Source organism: Molossus molossus, unplaced genomic scaffold (assembly GCF_014108415.1).
Source record: "Molossus molossus isolate mMolMol1 unplaced genomic scaffold, mMolMol1.p scaffold_m16_p_12, whole genome shotgun sequence".
NCBI classification, from domain to species: Eukaryota; Metazoa; Chordata; class Mammalia; order Chiroptera; family Molossidae; genus Molossus; species Molossus molossus.
The window spans coordinates 97244444-97262261 of record NW_023425347.1 but is presented as its reverse complement, the minus strand read 5'-3'; the positions used below and the strand labels follow the sequence as shown (position 1 = coordinate 97262261).

General features: G+C 54.8%; 1 protein-coding gene across 1 annotated transcript; it reads left to right on the top strand.

Annotated features, from left to right (window-relative positions):
- Positions 1 to 237: 237 nt before the first annotated feature.
- LOC118626668 (angiotensin II receptor associated protein) lies at positions 238 to 10591 on the top strand. Its single transcript, XM_036256654.1, has 5 exons — positions 238 to 322; positions 5426 to 5460; positions 6765 to 6870; positions 7734 to 7929; positions 9623 to 10591. Exons 1-5 carry the CDS (start codon positions 296 to 298, stop codon positions 9736 to 9738), a joined length of 480 nt encoding a protein of 159 aa, XP_036112547.1. The 5' UTR covers positions 238 to 295; the 3' UTR covers positions 9739 to 10591.
- Positions 10592 to 17818: the final 7227 nt, after the last annotated feature.

Genomic DNA, 17818 nt, shown 5'->3' with positions numbered 1-17818 from the left:
GGATAGTGAATAGATACCGCGCCCTCTGTGGCAGAAATCCTGGCGTCCTCCAGCCCTTCCCGGCCTGAGCAGCGAGTGGGGGAGCTGGGAGTCCAGACCTGGACGACCCGCGGGCAGCCCGACGCCATCTCCTAGCAACCGAGCGGCGGTCACGTGCCCCGAGTCACGTGGCCGGGAGTGGGGCTGGGGTTGGAGCCGGGCCGGCGGGCCGGGCGGAACTGGCACGTTTTCATTCGGAGTTCGCAGGCTCGGAGCCTCCGCGGCGGTCGCGCAGGTGCCGCCAGCCTCGGTCGGGATGGAGCTGCCGGCCGTGAACCTGAAGGTGGCGACGGGCGTGGCGCGGGGCGGGTGTCCCGAGGGCGGGGGCGTCTGCTTCTGCGAAGTAGGGTGTGAGAAGTGGGAGGGCGAGAGTTTGGAAAAGAGGAGGCGTAGGGAGAAAGAGTGCACCGACCTCAGGTGAGAAGGGGGCGGGCACACAGATCGTGGCCGGGAGCGGGGTTCAGAAGAGGCCCCCAGGGCTGACCGAGGGGCGGTAGGGGCGGGGAAGGGCCGCCCCTTCCCGGAGTCCGCCCCGGGCAGCTGGGAGCGCCCAGCCCCAGAGGATCGCTTTGGCCTACGGGCCCAGAACCTCCCGGAGAACCGGTTCAGCGCGGGGAGGGACTCGGAGCCGGTGGGGGTGGGGGGAGCTTGGGGCGAGCTTGGGGCGGGACACCCCACTCCATCGAGAGAGAGGGGCCCGACCCTTTACCTGGCCTCCCAGCACCGCCTGGTAGCCTCGTTTACTTGCTAAATCGGGTTAAGAAAATTAGATTTCCCAGACAAGTCGTTTTTCCAAAATATCAAAACCCAGCGACCTTACTTCCTAAGAAACACGAACTCCAGTAGAAGTTGCTCAAAAGCAGTGCACTTAGGAAAACACTGCCGGGCTTCCTGGGTGTCTTCATTTCCTGAGCCTCCTCCCCAGCTCCTCTGGATGCGCTTAGCTGTTCTCTCCCCGCCCAGCCCTGGCCCCGGGCCCGGCCCCAGTCCTGGCCTCCAGGCCCCGGCCCCCGGCCCCCAGCCCCCAGCCCCTGCCCCCAGCCCCCAGCCCCCAGGCCCCAACCCCAGCCGGGTGCGCTTCTGGCCACAGAGGGGCCGGAGCCTTTGGCTTTGGTCGGGAGGCTGTGAACCTTGGACCAAAGCTGCTGTTTTGGATCTCTGTGCAGTCTCCTTTGAGACTGTGTTCACGAATACTCGCAAGTGACAAAGCATTTAGCAGCCAGAGGCGTCTAGTACTAAAGGAACCCAAGTGATAAATGACTACAGAATAAACACACCGTCCATTGTAGGCTTATGAGAGAGGTCTGTGCTATGGCTTGACACAGGCAGACTTCAGAATCTCACTCACTTGGGCAAACCTCCCTGAAGTTTCCAGTCTGGAGCTGCGTGGAGAAATGGCTGGATCAAGGGAATGAATGGGCTTGGGGTGACAGATTAGCCAGGAGGAAATGTACATGGGGACACCCGGGGTTTGTCGGTATCCATACTCATTCTGTGTCCGGCAGTGTGGGGTTAATGCCAACTGCCTTTTCTCTGATTAGAGATTTGCCTAAAATAATGCCAAGAGAGAATCAGGTGATGGACAGGGGTGCAGGAATGGAAAGGGGCATCTGTGGTATGCCAGGTTACTTATTTAATCACAGCAACCTTCTGAGAAGGCTGATACTGGCATCTTTTTACGGATGAACAAACTGGCTCGGGTCAAGTAAATAACTTGCCAGGGTCCCACAGGGATTAGGTGGCGGAGTCGGGAATTGGACCCACAGGGTCAGACTTCAAAGCTGTGTCCTTTCTTGGCCATCAGTTAGTTAGGGCTGACTTCTGCCTTGACAGTCTGTCCATCAGGAGGAAGGACTGAGTCTGTTTGGGGCTCATACCTGTGGGGCCAAGTGTGGCCACAGGTGTGGGCTGTGTTAGCTCTCGGAGCCCAGGATGAAACGGCTGGTCCTTCCCTTCACTTAGGAAACAGGACCCCTGTCTCTAAGGGTCTGAGCTGCTCCTAGTCAGAGACAAGTAAGTGCTGGGAGGCCCTGAGGGACTAGGGTTACCAGGTAACATACAGGACATCAAGCTGACTTTGAATTTCAGATGGACAATGAGTAATTTTTTAGCATGAGTATATTTCAGGCAATATTCGGGACATGCTAACAAAATATTCATGATCTGAAATTAAAAATTAACTAGGTGTTCTGTGTTTTTGTTGTTAAATCTGGCCACCCTGTGGAGGGCAGCTGTTGATGCCTCGTTCACAGGCACTTAGATGTTCTGAGATCAGGCCTCGAGGGAGCTGGGGAAATGCAGCCCTGTGCCCCTGCACTCCCTCCCCACTTCATTGGCCGAATGCCTGCTTGTGCCCAGCCAGAGTGGGCAGTGGTGCCAGATGAGAAGAAACAGCTGCCCCAGGCCATTTGCACAAAGGACAGTCCCTAACCGAGCCCTATCATAAGGCAAGTCCTGAGCTGGAGCAGTGACTTTGTGACAGGCTTAGAAAGGACTGGACTTGGGTTCACGAGGCCTTGTTGGAAGAGGCCCTTGGGAAGGGGGTGGTGGTGTAGCATTAGGGTTAAGAACTCAGGAGGACAGCTGGGTGTCAAGGGCTGACTACCGGGCAGGCACTGTGTTGCGTGTTTCACAAACTCTTCACTTCCCTGTGCCGCTAGATCCACACAGCAACCCCATGAACAGGCAGATTGGCCCTAATATACGAAGAGCACGCAGCAGTTCTGAGAGGGCAGGTGACACGCCCAAGGTCACACAGCTTCTGTCATGGAGCCAGGATCATGCCTGTTTATTCGGCTCCAGTCCTCATACAGTTCACCACTGCCTGGTTCTGTCTCCCCTCTAGGGCAGCCCTGACTGGTGTCCCTTAGCCTCAGTCATCCTCAGGGGTCACCGTACCTCACATAACAGGCTGTTTGCACGGGACCGGTTGGAATATATTCCACGTATTGATATGTATGTTGATCTGAGGTCTGTCATCTACCTGTCTGGGAAGTTCTCCACACCACTCCAATCCCCCATGGACTCTAGTGGCAAACAGAGGGTCTAAGTCCAGGTCTACGTGACCCCTGGGTTGCCCCTTAGCCTTCTGTTCCCCAGGTTAAACCTCATTTCCTTCCGCCATTCCTTTGCTCTTCCAGATCCTGCCAGTGTAGCACAGGCCCTGGGGCTAAGACTTTGCTACTTATTAGCTGTGTGACCTTGAACAGGTTTCTTAACCTCTCTGAATATCAGTTCCCTCACTGTAAAAAGAGGATATAAATAAACCTTATCCTCTAAGGTGATAAGAGGAGGATCCAGTGGGCCAGGAAGCGGTGTAGCATTATATTTTTATTGGCATAAAAACTCTCTTGTTGATAAGTGTTGTTTTCAGCCAGTTCCTCTCTCACAGCCTCAGTTTCTCCCTAAGTAAAACGAGATTACTGCTCTCCCTCCTGTAGTTGCAAGGATGACACGGGTGAAGAGTTCAAGGCCATGTAGACACATGGCCGTCAGATCGTCCTCGGTAGCAGGAGCTGCTCTTGTTAATGCTGTTACAGGATGCCTGTCCCACACAGGAACTTATGCTTATTGAGCGGATACATCCAAGGACCGGCCAGATGCCTGTCTCCGGAAGAGCTGGGCAGCCGCCCTAGGCCAAGCACTATGCGAAGGGTCAGGAGTTCAGGTCCTTTTTCCCTCTTGCCCAACCAGGAAAGGTCAGGAGGCCCAGGCACCTTCTCAGACCCTGGCCCTTCCCTCCCCTCCTGCATTCCCTGTGGCAGTGCTCAAAGTGCTCAAAACCCCAGGGGTCTCCTTGGTTACTGGAAAACCCCCCCCCCCCCCCCCCCCCCCCCCCCGGAGCCAGCAGATAGTTCTTTTGTGCTGAGATGAGTCACTGTTCTGCAGGGCTCTGGGGGAGGGCAGGGCCAGTTTGGCCAGGTTTCCTGTTGGAGCTTTCCTGGACAGAGACCTGGACCTAGGCCTGGGTGTTTGTGCCACCCATTACAAAGATGGGTAAACTGAGGAAGAGGAGGCTGAGCCTTCAGTGGGTTTCTTTGCCCAGCGACTTAAGAGAAGTGATCATATAATGCTAAGTTTCTTAAATATTTATAAAACCAAAGTGACATCACACGGAGGGGACTGAGGCCCTGCAATAGTTCCAGGTTATGCTCTCTTCTTCCCCAAAGAGATGGCATAGTTCTGAACCTTAGCCAGGGTCTCACTGCGCCTTGCTGGCCTTTCCGTCTCGAGGGGAAAGTCTTTATCTCACAGGTACACAGAGCCACTTCCCCCAGGTTCCCTGCAGACAGTGCCCACCCGTGTCTCAGCCTTTCCCCTCACCATGGAAAAACCGGGCTCTGCAGGCCCATTTGCTGAAGCCCTGCGGTGTGCAGAGTCTAGATGTAGGAGCCAGAGCACTGGGCAATGAAAACCGGTTCTGAAACAGAAGCCAACAGTGGGAAGGGTCAGGTGTTGACTTTCAGGCTGACGTGGCTGACGTGTCTGTCCTCCCCCGTGTCTCCTCCGCGCCTTCTCTCAGTCTGAAAGCCAGATACCCAGACCACTGTGGCTGGTCACACCGTGTGGCCTTTGGCAGATCCCTCCCCTCGGTGGACGGGGGTTCCTGTTGGACAGAGGGGACAGTGGTCAGCACTTAAGATAAAGATCAGACCTCTCCCAACCCCAGCTTCCTGTCCCTCCCCCTCCTTCTCCGCCAGTCACATTGGCTTCTTCTCAGTCCCCTTTTGATGACCAGCAGTTCCAGTCCAGGGGGCTGATACCTTAAGGACATACGGGGCAATAAAACGGTGGGAATATTACAGAAATCTAGAAAAAAGCCAGAGGGTTCTTTTTTCCTCTTACCGTAAATCATACCGAGTTGCCTCCTTACAGAAGAGCCCCCGTGACTTCCTCTCCGCGCACCTAGGATAAAATCCATGCTTCTTACCTAGGCCCTAAGGCCCTGCCACCCAGCTGCGCCCCCACTCCTGCCCGGCACAACACCCTAGCTCCAGTGTCCCGGGAAATCAGCCTCTTTGAGGTCCCCCCACCGCCACTGCTGGCCATTTAACATCAAGGTCTCCTCCATTCCTGAGCTGATTCCCGTTCCCAGAAGGAGCCTCCAGCCTCTGGAAGCAGGAGGGGTGTGCATGTCAGCTGCCCCGAGGGGATGGGGAGGGGCGATGTGGCAGTGTCCCCCAGCCTGGCCTGTTCCTCCTCCACCCCGTTCACTCGCCATTGCTGGGTTTCTTTTCAGCAGACATCTGTGTAGCCCTCTGAGGTGCTAGGCAGGGGGTCTCCTGTGTTTTTTGGCTCCAGAAGCTTCCCCACCCCTGCCCCTAGCCTCCTGCCCCCATGGTGGTCACATTCACAGATCTCCCCCATCCCCCGTTTTGTGCCACAGATGATCATCCTGGTTCACTGGCTGCTGACGACCTGGTAAGTGACTCCACAGGTGTCTGCTCCGGTGTCCACCTGCCTCCTGGGATATGGGTCCACTGTCTCCTGGGGTCTTGTCCCCCCCGTGTCCCAGCCAGTTCCAAGACTCAATAGCACCTCTGTCAGGAAGATCATCAGCAAGCTCCCCACGTCCCAAGAATGTTGGAGGGGCAGGCAGTTCCCAGAGGCCTTTGCCATCCTGCCTCCTGGGTTCTGCGAGCCCTCGTCCAGGGTATCAAGGTCAAATACAGATTTCTCAGCAACACCCCTCTAGCTTCCGAGGTGGTGAGTCTGGGCTGCGGCCCCAGCACTTCCTTCCTTCAAACCCCCAAATGAGATGACTCACTCAGACCACTGAGCCAGCCGAGCTGCAGACTGCGTTTCACTGCTCTGCACGTGTTTCCGGATGGGCACACTTCAGTGACTGTTACTTAAGTTAGTGAAGCACCTCGCTGAGTGCTGGGCGGTGACAATGGTGACTAAGAGCACGGCCTCTTGAGCCAGGTTGCCTGGGTTCAAACCCCAGCTCTGCCACTTAGCAGCCGCGGGACCTCTCTGGGCCTCAGTTTCCTCACCTGTAAAATGAGGCTGATAATAGTGCCTCCGTCCTAGAGCTGTTAACACAAGTGCACATAACGTAATTGATTTAAAGCATTTGAAACGTGCCGGATACTAACGAGGGCCCTGTGTTCACTGTTATTCTCATTGGGTTGACAAATAAGTAAACGTGTCAGTGAGTGGCAATGCCCTACAAAATAAAATAGGGTGGGACTTGTATTCGTGACAAGGTGGCATTTAGAAGTGGGTGGTCAGGGAAGGAGTCTCGGCATTAACATTTGAGCTGAGACTAAAATGACAAAAAGGGGCCAGGTGTGCGGGGCAGAGGGAGGTAAAGGGGAGCGTGTCACCGGCGGCTCCCACGGGGGCCCGTAGGCCACGGGAAAGTCAATTTTATTTCAAGTGGGACCGAAAGCTGTTGGAGGACTTCTAGGAGCCCTATCACCCGATGAACATTGCTGGTTGCTATTCAGAGAATGGCCTGGAGGGGGCAGGGGTGGGAGGAAGGAGACCACTGGGGAGGCTGGCAGGTCCTGGCAGGAGAGGATGGTGGTTTGGACCTGAGGGGATCTATTTGGGGAGCAGAGCCAGTGGGATTGCTGACATCCCTGGCTCATAGCCTGGGAACAGTGGCCTCTTCTCAGAGGGTCCCTGAGACCCTGGGGCTCAAGGAAGGTGACCTATGGGAGGTGTGGGCATCAGTGGGCAGTCACCTGCTAACCTCACTTGGGTGCGTCTTCCCACAGGGGCTGCCTCCTGTTCGGGGGCCCCTATGCCTGGGCCAACTTCACCATCCTGGCCTTGGGCGTGTGGGCCGTCGCTCAGCGGGATTCCGTCGACGCCATAAGCATGGTGAGCGGGGAAGCAGCGCGGGCCGGCTTCATGATCTGTGGCCCCTGCTCTGTTTTCCCCTCCCCCGTCCCAACCTTCTGTCTGTTCCTGGTGCTCCTGTTTTCCACTTTCTAAAGGCTTTCGGATGAGCCCACCCTGGCAGCAGCCCACGGCGTGGTCGCTGGCCTGGCTCAGAGAGCCTGGAGTCTGCCCACGGTCCTTCCCCAGGGAGGCATGGGGGGGGTCCCACCACGCCCCAGATCGGCCACTCCTCAAGGGAGTGGTTGACCACGTACTCAATAACCCCCTACCAGGACCCTCTCTTAGAGGGAGGGATTTGGCTGGGAGACCCTTGTAGAGGGAACTCCACTACTTTGTGAGGGCAGAGTGGGTACAGCCTGCTAAGCAATCCCTCGGCGGTAGTGGGGGTGGGAGGCTTCCCCACACCCACTAAGCCCCAAAGGGTGGTGGCCAGGGCCTCTCAGGATGACAGAAAAGGGATTTCCTTGGTGGTGGAGACAGAGTGGGTGAACTCTGAGGTACCTTCCATCTTGGAGGTTCTAGAACCAAGTCTTGTGCCTTGTCATGGCCTCAAGGGTGACAGGAGACGGGCGGGGCTCTGGTGGAGCTGGCAGGCCGGGTCTAGCCCTCGGGGAGCCCGGAGTCCCTGCCCTAGCCCCGCAGTCCCCTGGGGGGTCATCCACAGGGTCCCGCCTGCCTGCTGGATCTGTTTCCAGCAAACCCCAAGGACACAGTGGGACTCAAATGCAGCTTCCGGCCTGGACATAGGGTGGGGAGCGGTGGGCTGTGACAGGGAGTCAGTGTGCTCATGAACTCTGGTGACACATGGTCCTGCCTGGGCCCTGTGCTGGCCTGTCTTGCAGTTTCTGGGTGGCTTGGCGGCCACCATCCTCCTGGACATCATCCACATCGGCATCTTCTACCCACGGGACGACCTCACGGACACAGGGCGCTTCGGCGCCGGCATGGCCATCCTCAGCCTGCTCCTCAAGCCGTTTTCCTGCTGCCTGGTCTACCCCATGTACCGGGAGCGTGGGGGCGGGCTCCTGCTCCACACCGGTGAGGCCGCCCCTGCAGCTAGCTCCCAACCCCCCCCTTGCTGGCCGGTGACCGCACTGCCATCTCCCCACGTGTCCCCCGTCTCCACCCTGCCTCCCCCACAGCCCCGGCCCTAGGGAGCTGACCTTGCACCAAGAAATGAGGGCTCAAGGTGCAGGGAGGGGCTTGGCATGAGCACTGAGTGCCAGCTCCTGGTCTCTGCTGCAGGAGCTCCGTGGTCCCCCAGCTGTCCCAGCTGGTGTGACCTTTCCCTGGCATCAGGCTATAAGCAGAGTTGGGGGCTGCAGCCAGGACCCCCTCTGAGCTCAAGCACTGGATGCAGCTGGGGGTGTGACCCAGTTCTACTTGAAGACACCTGCAGGGCCACCCTTTCCTCTCAGCGCCCACCAACCCCAGCCCTAGAGCCCCTTCTCCTGCCTCCTGGGATCTGGGCGGCCAAGGGCAAGAGGGGCCAGCATGGGCCAGGCAGCCTCAGCCGAAGACGGCTCTGAACTGCAGGGGCTTATCTGCCAACTGGCCCTCGCGCCGTAGCTCAGCCCCTCACCACCCTGCTGTGCGCCCTCTCGGAGTCGTACCCCTTCTCTGGCCTAGCCGCTTTCCTGCTCTCCCCGACACCTTCTCATTGCTCCTCTGTTTCAGAAAGAAGTGGGGGGAGGTGGGTGTGGGCTTCTACCTTTCACTCCTGAGACGAGGCCAAGGGTGACCTGTGACCCACCAGGGGGAGCAGTGGGGCCCAGGGCAGGAATGGTGGGGACATCCACCTTGGCCAACCTCAATACTGCCTGGGCCTGCCCTGCACAGATGGGGAAACCGAGGCTCAGGGCCCTTGGGACTTGTTCAGGATCATAGGACAGATGAGCAGAGTAGGGATGGGAGAGTGGAGTGTGCGCACTGGGGGCCCTACCACCTGCCTCGCACCCCCAGCCCCAGTTCTCTGGGCTCTGCATCTGCCAGGCTCTGGGCCTTCTGGGAAGAGCAGCGATTTTCAACCGGTGAGCTGCAAGAATTTTTAAGACATTGCAGTACCTGCCTATTTAGTCAGGGGCACTGACCTCTTTTCTCTTAGCTGCTCAAGCAAGGAAGTGACAGCAGCCAACACAATAGCCATCTGGTGTGAATGAACCAGAACTAGCTCTTTTGTCAGACCAGCAAAAGAATATATTTTTGGTGTGCCACAGAATGGTAGTTCGTTTGCGTGTGCCCTGAGATGAACAAGGTTGGAAATCACTGGGCTGGAGTCACAGGGTCCATCCTGCCTGGGCCGGGCACTGGAGGGGAGCGGGAGCCCAGGGCGGGATGCGCCTCAGCCCAGATTCCTGAGCGCGCTTCCTTGGGAGGCACAGGGGCACAGTGGCCAAGAGCCCTGGCCTTGGGGTCACACCCAGTGACCTGAATTCAGACCCAGTCTGAATCCTAGTCCTCAGCTTTTGAACTGTGTCACCTCAGTTCTTCTTTGACCCTCAGTTTCCTCATCTCTAAAGTGGGGACAATCAAAGTACCTGCTCCGTAGGGTTAAGGGAGGACTGAATGCACAATATGTGTGAAAGGCTCGATGCCCGGGGCTGTGGCCGCCACCACTGCCCCGAGTGCAGGACGCCAGCTCTGGCTGCCTGGTGGGGGTGGAGTGGGTCGAGGCTGACTCCTGAGCCCTCACCCTTGGTTTTGCTTTCTCTCCCCTCCCCCTGCTCCCTAGGTTTCCTTGGACCTTCACAGGAGCACAGCGCCTACCAGACGATTGACTCACCAGAGGCACCCACAGACTTTTATTCGGGCCCAGAGGGCAAGGGTCACACCCCCCAAGGGTGCTGAAGCCAGCCCCACTGTGCCTGGCCCCAGCTCAGGGGCCAGAATGACAAACTGTAGGGGAGGTCTGGTCTGCAGGGCCATCCCTGTGTCCTGGATGCTGTTCTAGGGCTGCACCTGAGCCCCTTTCTTGGACTGAACGTGGAATGTGTCCTCCCGTTCCCCAGCTCAGAGGCTGCCTGAATGCCCCTGTGTACACACCTGTCCCAAGCTCCCTGAGGCCTCCCCTCCCTTCTAAGCATCTCCTGGTCCCAGGCTGGGAGCCATGGTCACTTTTCTCCCCTCTACCCTCAGCTGCTCTATGCAGGCCCCAGGCCCAGCCACTCCGGGGCCAGCAGAGTCCAGCCTCTCAGTGCCAGCGATGCCCACCCCGGGCCTCCGGCGCTTTGCCGAGCCCTCCCGCAGAAGGTCTGTGGCAGGGGGGCGAGGTCCTTGTGCTTCTCCCTACCTGGTCGCTTGGTCGTGGGAGCCCCGGGACTAGAAGCAGGAAGTGTCTGCTACACTGGAGACCCACCACAGCCCCCAGCCGCCCTTCTCGGCCATGGCATTAAAGTTTGGGGAATTCTGAGCTGGGTATGTTCAGCCATGTTCAATATCCCAGCTGGACTGGCACCTGGACCCGCTGATCCTGGAAAGGTTTCTCCTTCGAATCCTCAGGGCGCCTGGGCCAAGCTGCCTGTTCTGTGCGGCAGGAGGAGGCAGGGGCTCATGACAGCCGGGCCTGTGTTCGGTGTGGCAAATGGATGTTTCTCTGAACCAGATGACGCAGGTACTGGTTTGAGGCTCGCTCTGCCAGTGACTGGCTCTGGGCCCTTGGGCCGCTTAGCCTCTCTGACCTCCGTCTCCGGGACGAGGACTGGCCTGCCAGGGGGTGATGACGCCCACGAAATGAAGTGCCTGGCCTGCGGAGGGGCTTCCCAGTCCCGAGGTGACAGCTAAATTGTCAGTGGGGTTGTTCCTCGAGCCCGTGATGATACTGGATCAGGAGGCGACAGGTGGCCATTTCCCGGCAGACCCTGGGTCTTGGCCTCAGAACTGACTGGAACAGATATCTGTCCAGAAGCTCTGAGGTCCCTTAGCCAGGGCCCCGCCCCACATTGGGATGGGCATTGACCACAGGGCCCCCGGTGTCTGGCGCATCCTGGCTTGTCCCCAGGACAAAGAGGTCAAGGCCTAGCTCACAGCCCCACCATCCTGTCTGCATCCGGCAAGGAAGCTGAGCATCTGGCTGTGCAGGAGCTGCAGCGGTGAACTCGCTGTCTGTGCTCGGGAGGCCAGAGCCCCAACGGAAGGGAACGTGCACCTGGGCAGGGCCTCTTGCCCGGGGCACGGGGTGAAGATTGCTTGGCCGTGCCTCTGGTCTGCTGGAGAGAGCTCAAGTCACTTGTCCTGTTTCAAGGACTGTATTTCTTGTTTTCACAAAGCTGAGTCTTCCAGAGGAGGAAGCCAGAGGAATTGCCCAGGGCGGTCACTGTCCTCTGTTGGCCAAACCCAGATCAGAGCCAGTGGCACCTACAGACACCACCACTCCCGCCTTAGGCCAGTCCTCAGAGTCTCCAAAACAGTCTGGAAATTCTAGCTGCCACAGCCTCCCTCTAAGCCAACCCTGGAGCCAACAAGCCTTGGTTTAAATGCAAACTGCCCTCTGGGACTAGCTGTGTAAGACACTGGACAGTCTCTCAACTTCACTGAGCCTCAGTTTCCTCATCTGACAAGTGGGGATAATAACAGTGCCTAAGAGGGATTAGTGAGGATTGAACATTAGGACATATTTAATAAATGTTAGATCTCATTACTGCATTCAGAGAGGTGGGGAGGAAAAAGTTTTCCTCGACCCTCTTACGGTCCCTGACTGGGTCTGAAAATGAAACTGACAGGTTAACAGGAGGAAAGTCTACAAATTCTGACTTTTTATGTGTACACGGAAGCCTTCACATGGGAAAGAAGACCTGAAGAAGCGATTAGAACAGGAAGCTTTTGTACCTTTTAGACAATAACAAACAAACAAACAAAAAACAACCTGGGATGAGATGACAAGACAAAGGGATTCAGGTTAGGGGTAGTAACTGGTGAAGAACTAGCAAGATAAGGGTTAGTTTAACAAGGCTTGTTTATACAGATTTCTAGGCCATAAATGCCCTATCTCTGGTGATAATGTCTTCTTTCTTCCTGGTAGGAGAGGGGACGTCTCATGAGAGATTTATGACCTGTTTCAGGGAAGGAGGGTGAAGTGGGGGAGAGGTAATTGATCTTGCTGCTTCTCTCATTTCTTAAATTCCTTCAGCTTAAGACACCAATATGCCACTGCCATATTTTGGGGTAGCATGTCCTGAATCGCAACACTAGTCTGTCTGACCATCCATTCACATATTCATTTATTATTAATTTTATAAATATTAAGTGTTTTCTACGCCTGTTCAAAACACTGAAAAAAATTGTCAGGAAGTATAATAGACCTTCTTCACTGGCAACAGCAGGACCCTGAGGATCCAGTTCTCCAGGCTTGTATGCACACCTGTCAGCCTGGAGACTGTCAACAGAGTCAACAGGTTGTTATGAAACATGATCATCTCAGATCTAAATGCAGAATCACAAATTTGAACTTGAAGGTAGCTTAGAGTTTCCCAAGCCCAGTGGCTTGAAAAGTCTATCTTATTTCAAACTCTGTTCAAAAGAAATCTTAGCCAGTATATAAAATAGCTAGCTGAATGGAGCATGTCTCCCCATCACCACCAACACTCTAACGTAGGATCCCCAAAGCACAAACTGATGAAAATCAATTCCCTAGGTCCTCCTTATTTCACAGCTGGGGACACAGATCCATAAAGAAGAGACTCAGACAAGGACACCAGAAGAGAGAATCAGTAGCCTTGAAGGTAGATTTAAAGGCATTACCCAGAATGCACCAGAGACAGAAAATATGAGAGGTTAAGAAGCAAAGAATATTGCCAGAAGGTCTGATATCAATATAGAGTTCCTGCAGGAGATATTGGGAGATGGGCGACATTCAAAAGAAAAATGGAGGATAATTCTGCCAACTAGAATGACACCAAACCTCAGATTCTGGAAGCCAGATAATTGGCCAACAAAATAAATCAGAAGAAACTGCTTATAGTCATAATGGAACTTCGTTCACTCACTGCTGTAGTTTCAGCACCTGGAACAGTGCCAGCTGTAGATAAACGGGTGGAGGAAAACTGCAGAACAGGAACAGAAACATTAAGATCCCCAAAGCAGCCAGGTAGAAAATATATCCTAAAAGGAATGACAATTATGACAACAGCAACTGATGACAACAGCAGTCATAATAGACATCAGAAGACAGAACTGTTATCTTCAAAGTGGTGATTAAAATAACTGTCCACGTGAAGTTGTGCACTAGTGAATTATCTTTCAGGGATGAGAGTGAAATAAAGACATTCAGAGAAATGACAATAGCGTTTATCACCAACAGATCTTTAAGGTGGAAACGTCTAAAGAATCTTTTTGTGGAAGAAGAACATTCTTCCATAAGGAAGATCTGACAAGCATGAAGGAAATAGTAAACATGGTTTGGTGTTCACAATAATAATATATTTCAGGAGGAGTTGATCAGACACCGTGTTGTAAAGCCTTTTGTGGGAGGAAGGGGGTGTCTAGAAGGAGAGTGAATATTGGATTAACTTTAGACTTTGCCAAATTAAATACACATACTAAAATGTCTTGGATAACCACTGAAAGAATAGAAATGCGTAAGTTCCAAGCCAGTTGTAGGAGAAAAAAACAAACAAGAAAGGAGGAAAAATAAGAAACATGAAGTTTGGCCATTAGCAAGCACAAAAATAAGACGGTTTGTATAAATATGTCATAATCATACACTTGTAAACGATTTTTTAAAAAATTCCAACCATGTTGTGTTCATAAGAGACACCTAAAATAGATGGACACAGCAAGGCGGAAAGTGAAGAGATGCAAAAGTCAGGTTTAGGAGGAGATACTAGATGCATAGACTTACGAAGGAAGTAATAATCACCCTCTCCTTCAAGAATTGCTGTAGAGTTTAAAGGGTCGCCTGGTGTGGCTCAGTGGATTGAGCGCTGTGCCATGGACTGAGCAGTCCCAGTTTGATTCCGGGTCAGGGTACATGCCCCAACTGCAGGCTCAGTGCAGGAGGCAGCCAATTGATGTTTCTCTCTCATCAATGTTTCTATCTCTCCCTTCCTCTCTCTCTAAAAAATCAATAAAAACATTTTTTTTAAAGGCTGCCTAGCATTTGTTAAACATCTGACTCACATGGAGCAGGAGGGTAGCAGAGTGGATGTTACAACTCCTCTTTTACAGATAAGGAGCCTGAGGCTCAGAGCAGTTAGGGACTTGCCCAAAGTCACACAGAGGCAGAACCGACCTCGACCAGGTCTCCCGACTGCGGGCTCAGTGCTCTTTCCTCTTCCAGCGGGCGTTCAGAAAGGAGAAACACGGTCTAGACAGAGGAAGGGCAGGGCAGGCTGCTGTGCCAAACCGCAGGGACAAGAGCGTGACCCAGCGGGAAGTGTGATTTGGCCAAGCACACAGGCTGAGGAGTGGGTAGGAGGGATTCCAACCAGTTTCCGAGGAACCGGGAGGCCGGCAGACCCACACGTCTTGCGCGTGCAAGAGTTTGCACGAGGCCACATGCTTGGCCACTCGAGGCACAGCGCAAGGTGGGGGCGGGGCAGAACCCTGGAGGGAAGGACTGCGCACGCCCACGGATGCCTCCTGGCCACGCCCTCGGGGCCACGCATGCGCAGACACACACCTAGGGGCGTGGGGCGCCCTGAGCATTCTCGAGGCAGCCACTGGACGCTGGGCTGCACGCTCTCTGACGTTGCCCCACCGCCACCACCTACTTGGATCGTTAGCCGTCCTACCCGAGGTCTCCTCCAGGCTCGAACCCAACGGGGTGAAAGAGGGCCCGAGGAAGGCAGACACACTGGAGGGCAAGGTCAGGAGGACAGGAAGACAGACTGCAAGTTCCTTTGGTGGGAAGAGGACGGAGGCTCTGCTGTCCTTAATTGGACAGAGATGGAGGTGGAGTGGTACCGGGCAGATAGAGAGCCCAGGCATGGGGTGGGATAGGAGGGAATTGGAGGGCAGTGTAGAAAGGGATATGTGGATTGAGCTGTCTCAAATATTCTTTGGGAAGAGGTGGGGAGCGGGGTTGTCCTGGTGAGGAAGCGTGGCTGTGGAGTCAGGTTGCCCAGATGGCCCCCTGCAGCCGCTGAGCTTGGGCTGGGCAGGTAAACTCGTTAAGTTCCACTTTTCTCTCTGCTAAAGCAAAGGACCTAGTTCCTCGGGCTTCGGTCCAGATGCGATGATAGGATGCCTCCTAAAGGCAGCATGGTGCTCAGCATGGCTCATTCATTAGTACAGTGTTCGAGCTTCTGTTGTGTGCCAGATACTATTTCATATGCTGTGAATACAGATGGAAAAAAAGAGACAGCGGCCTCTAGGGGCATGGGGCGCCCTGAGCATTCCATAGTCCACTGGAGGGAGAAAGGCAAACACGAATTTCTTGTCCTTCAGGTGGTGCTAAATCATGGAGAAACATCTTGCAGGGTAAAGAGAGGAGGGAATGGGGAGGGTGCTGTGGTGGGAGAGAGTGGTCAGCAAAGAGCTCACTGTTTGAGGCAGGACTTGAAGGAGAGGAGAGAGGGAAAGATAGTTCCAGGCAGAGGGAACAGCAAGTGCAAAGGCCCTGAGGTCAGAACATGCAGGGCATTTTGGAAGAACAATAAGGAGGCTTGTGTGTTTGAAAGAGAGAGAGCAAGGGAAGAGGAATAGGGATGAGGTTGGTAAGGTAACTGGGGGCCTGGTAACTGGGGCAGGGGTCAGCAGACATTTTTAAAATTTAAGATCCTTGGTATACATTCTTATATTGGTTATATTAGTTTCAGGTGTACAGTGTAGTAATTCAACATTTTTATACCTTCCAGTGTGGTCACCCCACTAATTCTAGTAACCATTTGTCAACATGTAAACTTATCACAATATTATTGACTATATTCCCCTTTTCACCCATTTCCCAACCCCCTCTCCCTTCTTAAGCAAACTTCCTTAAAATCCAGAAACTAAATGTTTCAGGCTTTGTGGGCCGCAAGGTGTCTATGGAAACCACTCTGCCATGTAGTGAGAAAATAGCCACAGATGAGCCTTAAATCAATAGCCTGGCTGTGTCCCAGCATCCCTTTATTTACATAACAAGCCGGCTCCCTCAGTAGGGCCTTGAAAGCCTTCAGTGAGGACTGAGTGGGCTGGGGAGCCTTTCGGGCTGTTTGAGTTGAGTCAGAACATGCGCTGATGGAAGGTCACAGGATCACTCTGGCCACTGTGGGGAGTAGACTGCAGGGTGTGGGGCTGAGAGCAGAGGGGGAGAGCAGTCAGGAGGCAAGAGGTGATGGTTGCGTGACCTAAGGAGGTGAGGACGTGACCTAAGGAGGTGAGGACGTGACCTAAGGAGCTGAGGACGTGACCTAAGGAGGTGAGGACGGAGGTGGTGAGCAGGGGCTGGATTCTGGATATCTTTGGAAGGTAGAGCAGATGGGATTAGCTGATGGATTGCAGGTGGTGTGAGGGAAGAAGTCAGGGTGTGGGATTGTCCCCTGAGCCAGCAGGAGCCTGAAGCTGCCATTCTCAGAGAAGGGGGTGATGGGAGTCCGCCTTAGAACTGTCCGAGGCAGAGATCACATGGGGTGCATGCATCAGGGGAGGGAGGCACCTCCAATTCTAAGAGCTCAGGAGAGGAGGAACCAGGAGAGGAGACTGGGAAAGAGTCGCCGGCAGGAGGGACAGAAGCTGAGAAGTGGCGTCCTGGAGGGCTCCAAGGAGGACGCGTGACCACTGTCCTGCTGCTGCCTGAGAACAGGCCAGGGACCTGGCAGCTCAGAGGTCACCTGGAGGAAAGCAGCTTTGGGTTAGGGCTTGGCTGATTGCAAGGAGGTCAGCAGAGGGGAGTTGGGAGAGGAATTAGGATTTGGATGCGATGAGAAGGGGACAAGTGGTCCGGGCCCTGGAGGCTCGAGAGGGCAGGTTTTTGGTGTTTTTGCTTATTGTTTAATGACTGATGGGAATGAGTCAGTAAAGAAGGGAGAAGTATAAATGATGGGGGGAGGGGACTTTGGGAGCAGGGACAGGACTCTGACAGACACATCATCATAGCCTGTGTCCTGCCCCCCAAGTTCTGTGCCCTGGTGTGTGGCTGAGTCAGCTGTGGGGTGTGGGCATTACGGGTCCTTTTCCTGATTCAGAGAAGGGCATCTTGGCGGCTGGTGATGGCCCTGGGAGCTGCACTTGGGCAGGGGAGACAGAATGGTGCCCAGAGCTTCGAGGAAGGTCTGGCTGGGATGGGACCACACCGGATGGCGGAGGAGCAGGAGAGGCAGTGAGCATGAAGCTGGTGGGGGAGCTGGTAGCATCTCTTCTGATGGTCCTACTTTGCGGTGCAGTAGGAAACAAGGTCTGCTGAAGGGGGTGTGGGGAGAAGAGGTGGCAGAGGTTTGAGGACGGGGAAGGTGTGAATCGGTGTCTAGGAGGGTGGGGCAGAGGGGAGTAGAAACTGATTCTCCAGCAGCCTTCAGGTCATGATTTCGGAACCGGGCCACAGTGCAGCTGTAGGGATTTCTTTAGCCACTCTAACCCGCGCGGTGATCTTACTGAGCGAGCGGGCGGAGAGAGCGGGCCGAGGGTGTGCAAGAGGGACGATTACAATCCCGGATGGTTAAAGCGCAGCAGGAGGGCAGAGAGACATCACCGGGCAAAAAGAGACCAAGGGTGTGGGTGGCTGGGGGGGGGGGTCACTGGAGGGAAAGACTGTTGGGATGGGGTGCTCAGGGAATGGGCTGGAAAGATTGTGGGTGGGCTCTGACTCAGAAATTATGGAGGGGTGCAGTTATTTAGGATGACAAAGTCTGGGGGAATCGTGGGAGCTGGACGCTGAAGCGGGGGGAGGGGGTGAAGGTGGGAGGAGAGAGGATCAACCCCGTAGGCCAGGAGTAGGAGGGCTAGTCCACGTGGGTGGTGAAATCACCAAGGACTTAGACAGGTATGTGTTGAAGAAAGCGTCCGTGAGCCA

What these genes read in the sequence shown, in the direction of transcription:
- LOC118626668 (XM_036256654.1), top strand. Translation starts at nt 296, where the DNA reads ATGGAGCTGCCGGCCGTGAACCTGAAG. An exon ending in CCGTCGACGCCATAAGCATG is followed by an intron (nt 6,871 to 7,733) that starts GTGAGCGGGGAA and finishes CCTGTCTTGCAG; the next exon opens with TTTCTGGGTGGCTTGGCGGC. An exon ending in CGGGCTCCTGCTCCACACCG is followed by an intron (nt 7,930 to 9,622) that starts GTGAGGCCGCCC and finishes CCTGCTCCCTAG; the next exon opens with GTTTCCTTGGACCTTCACAG.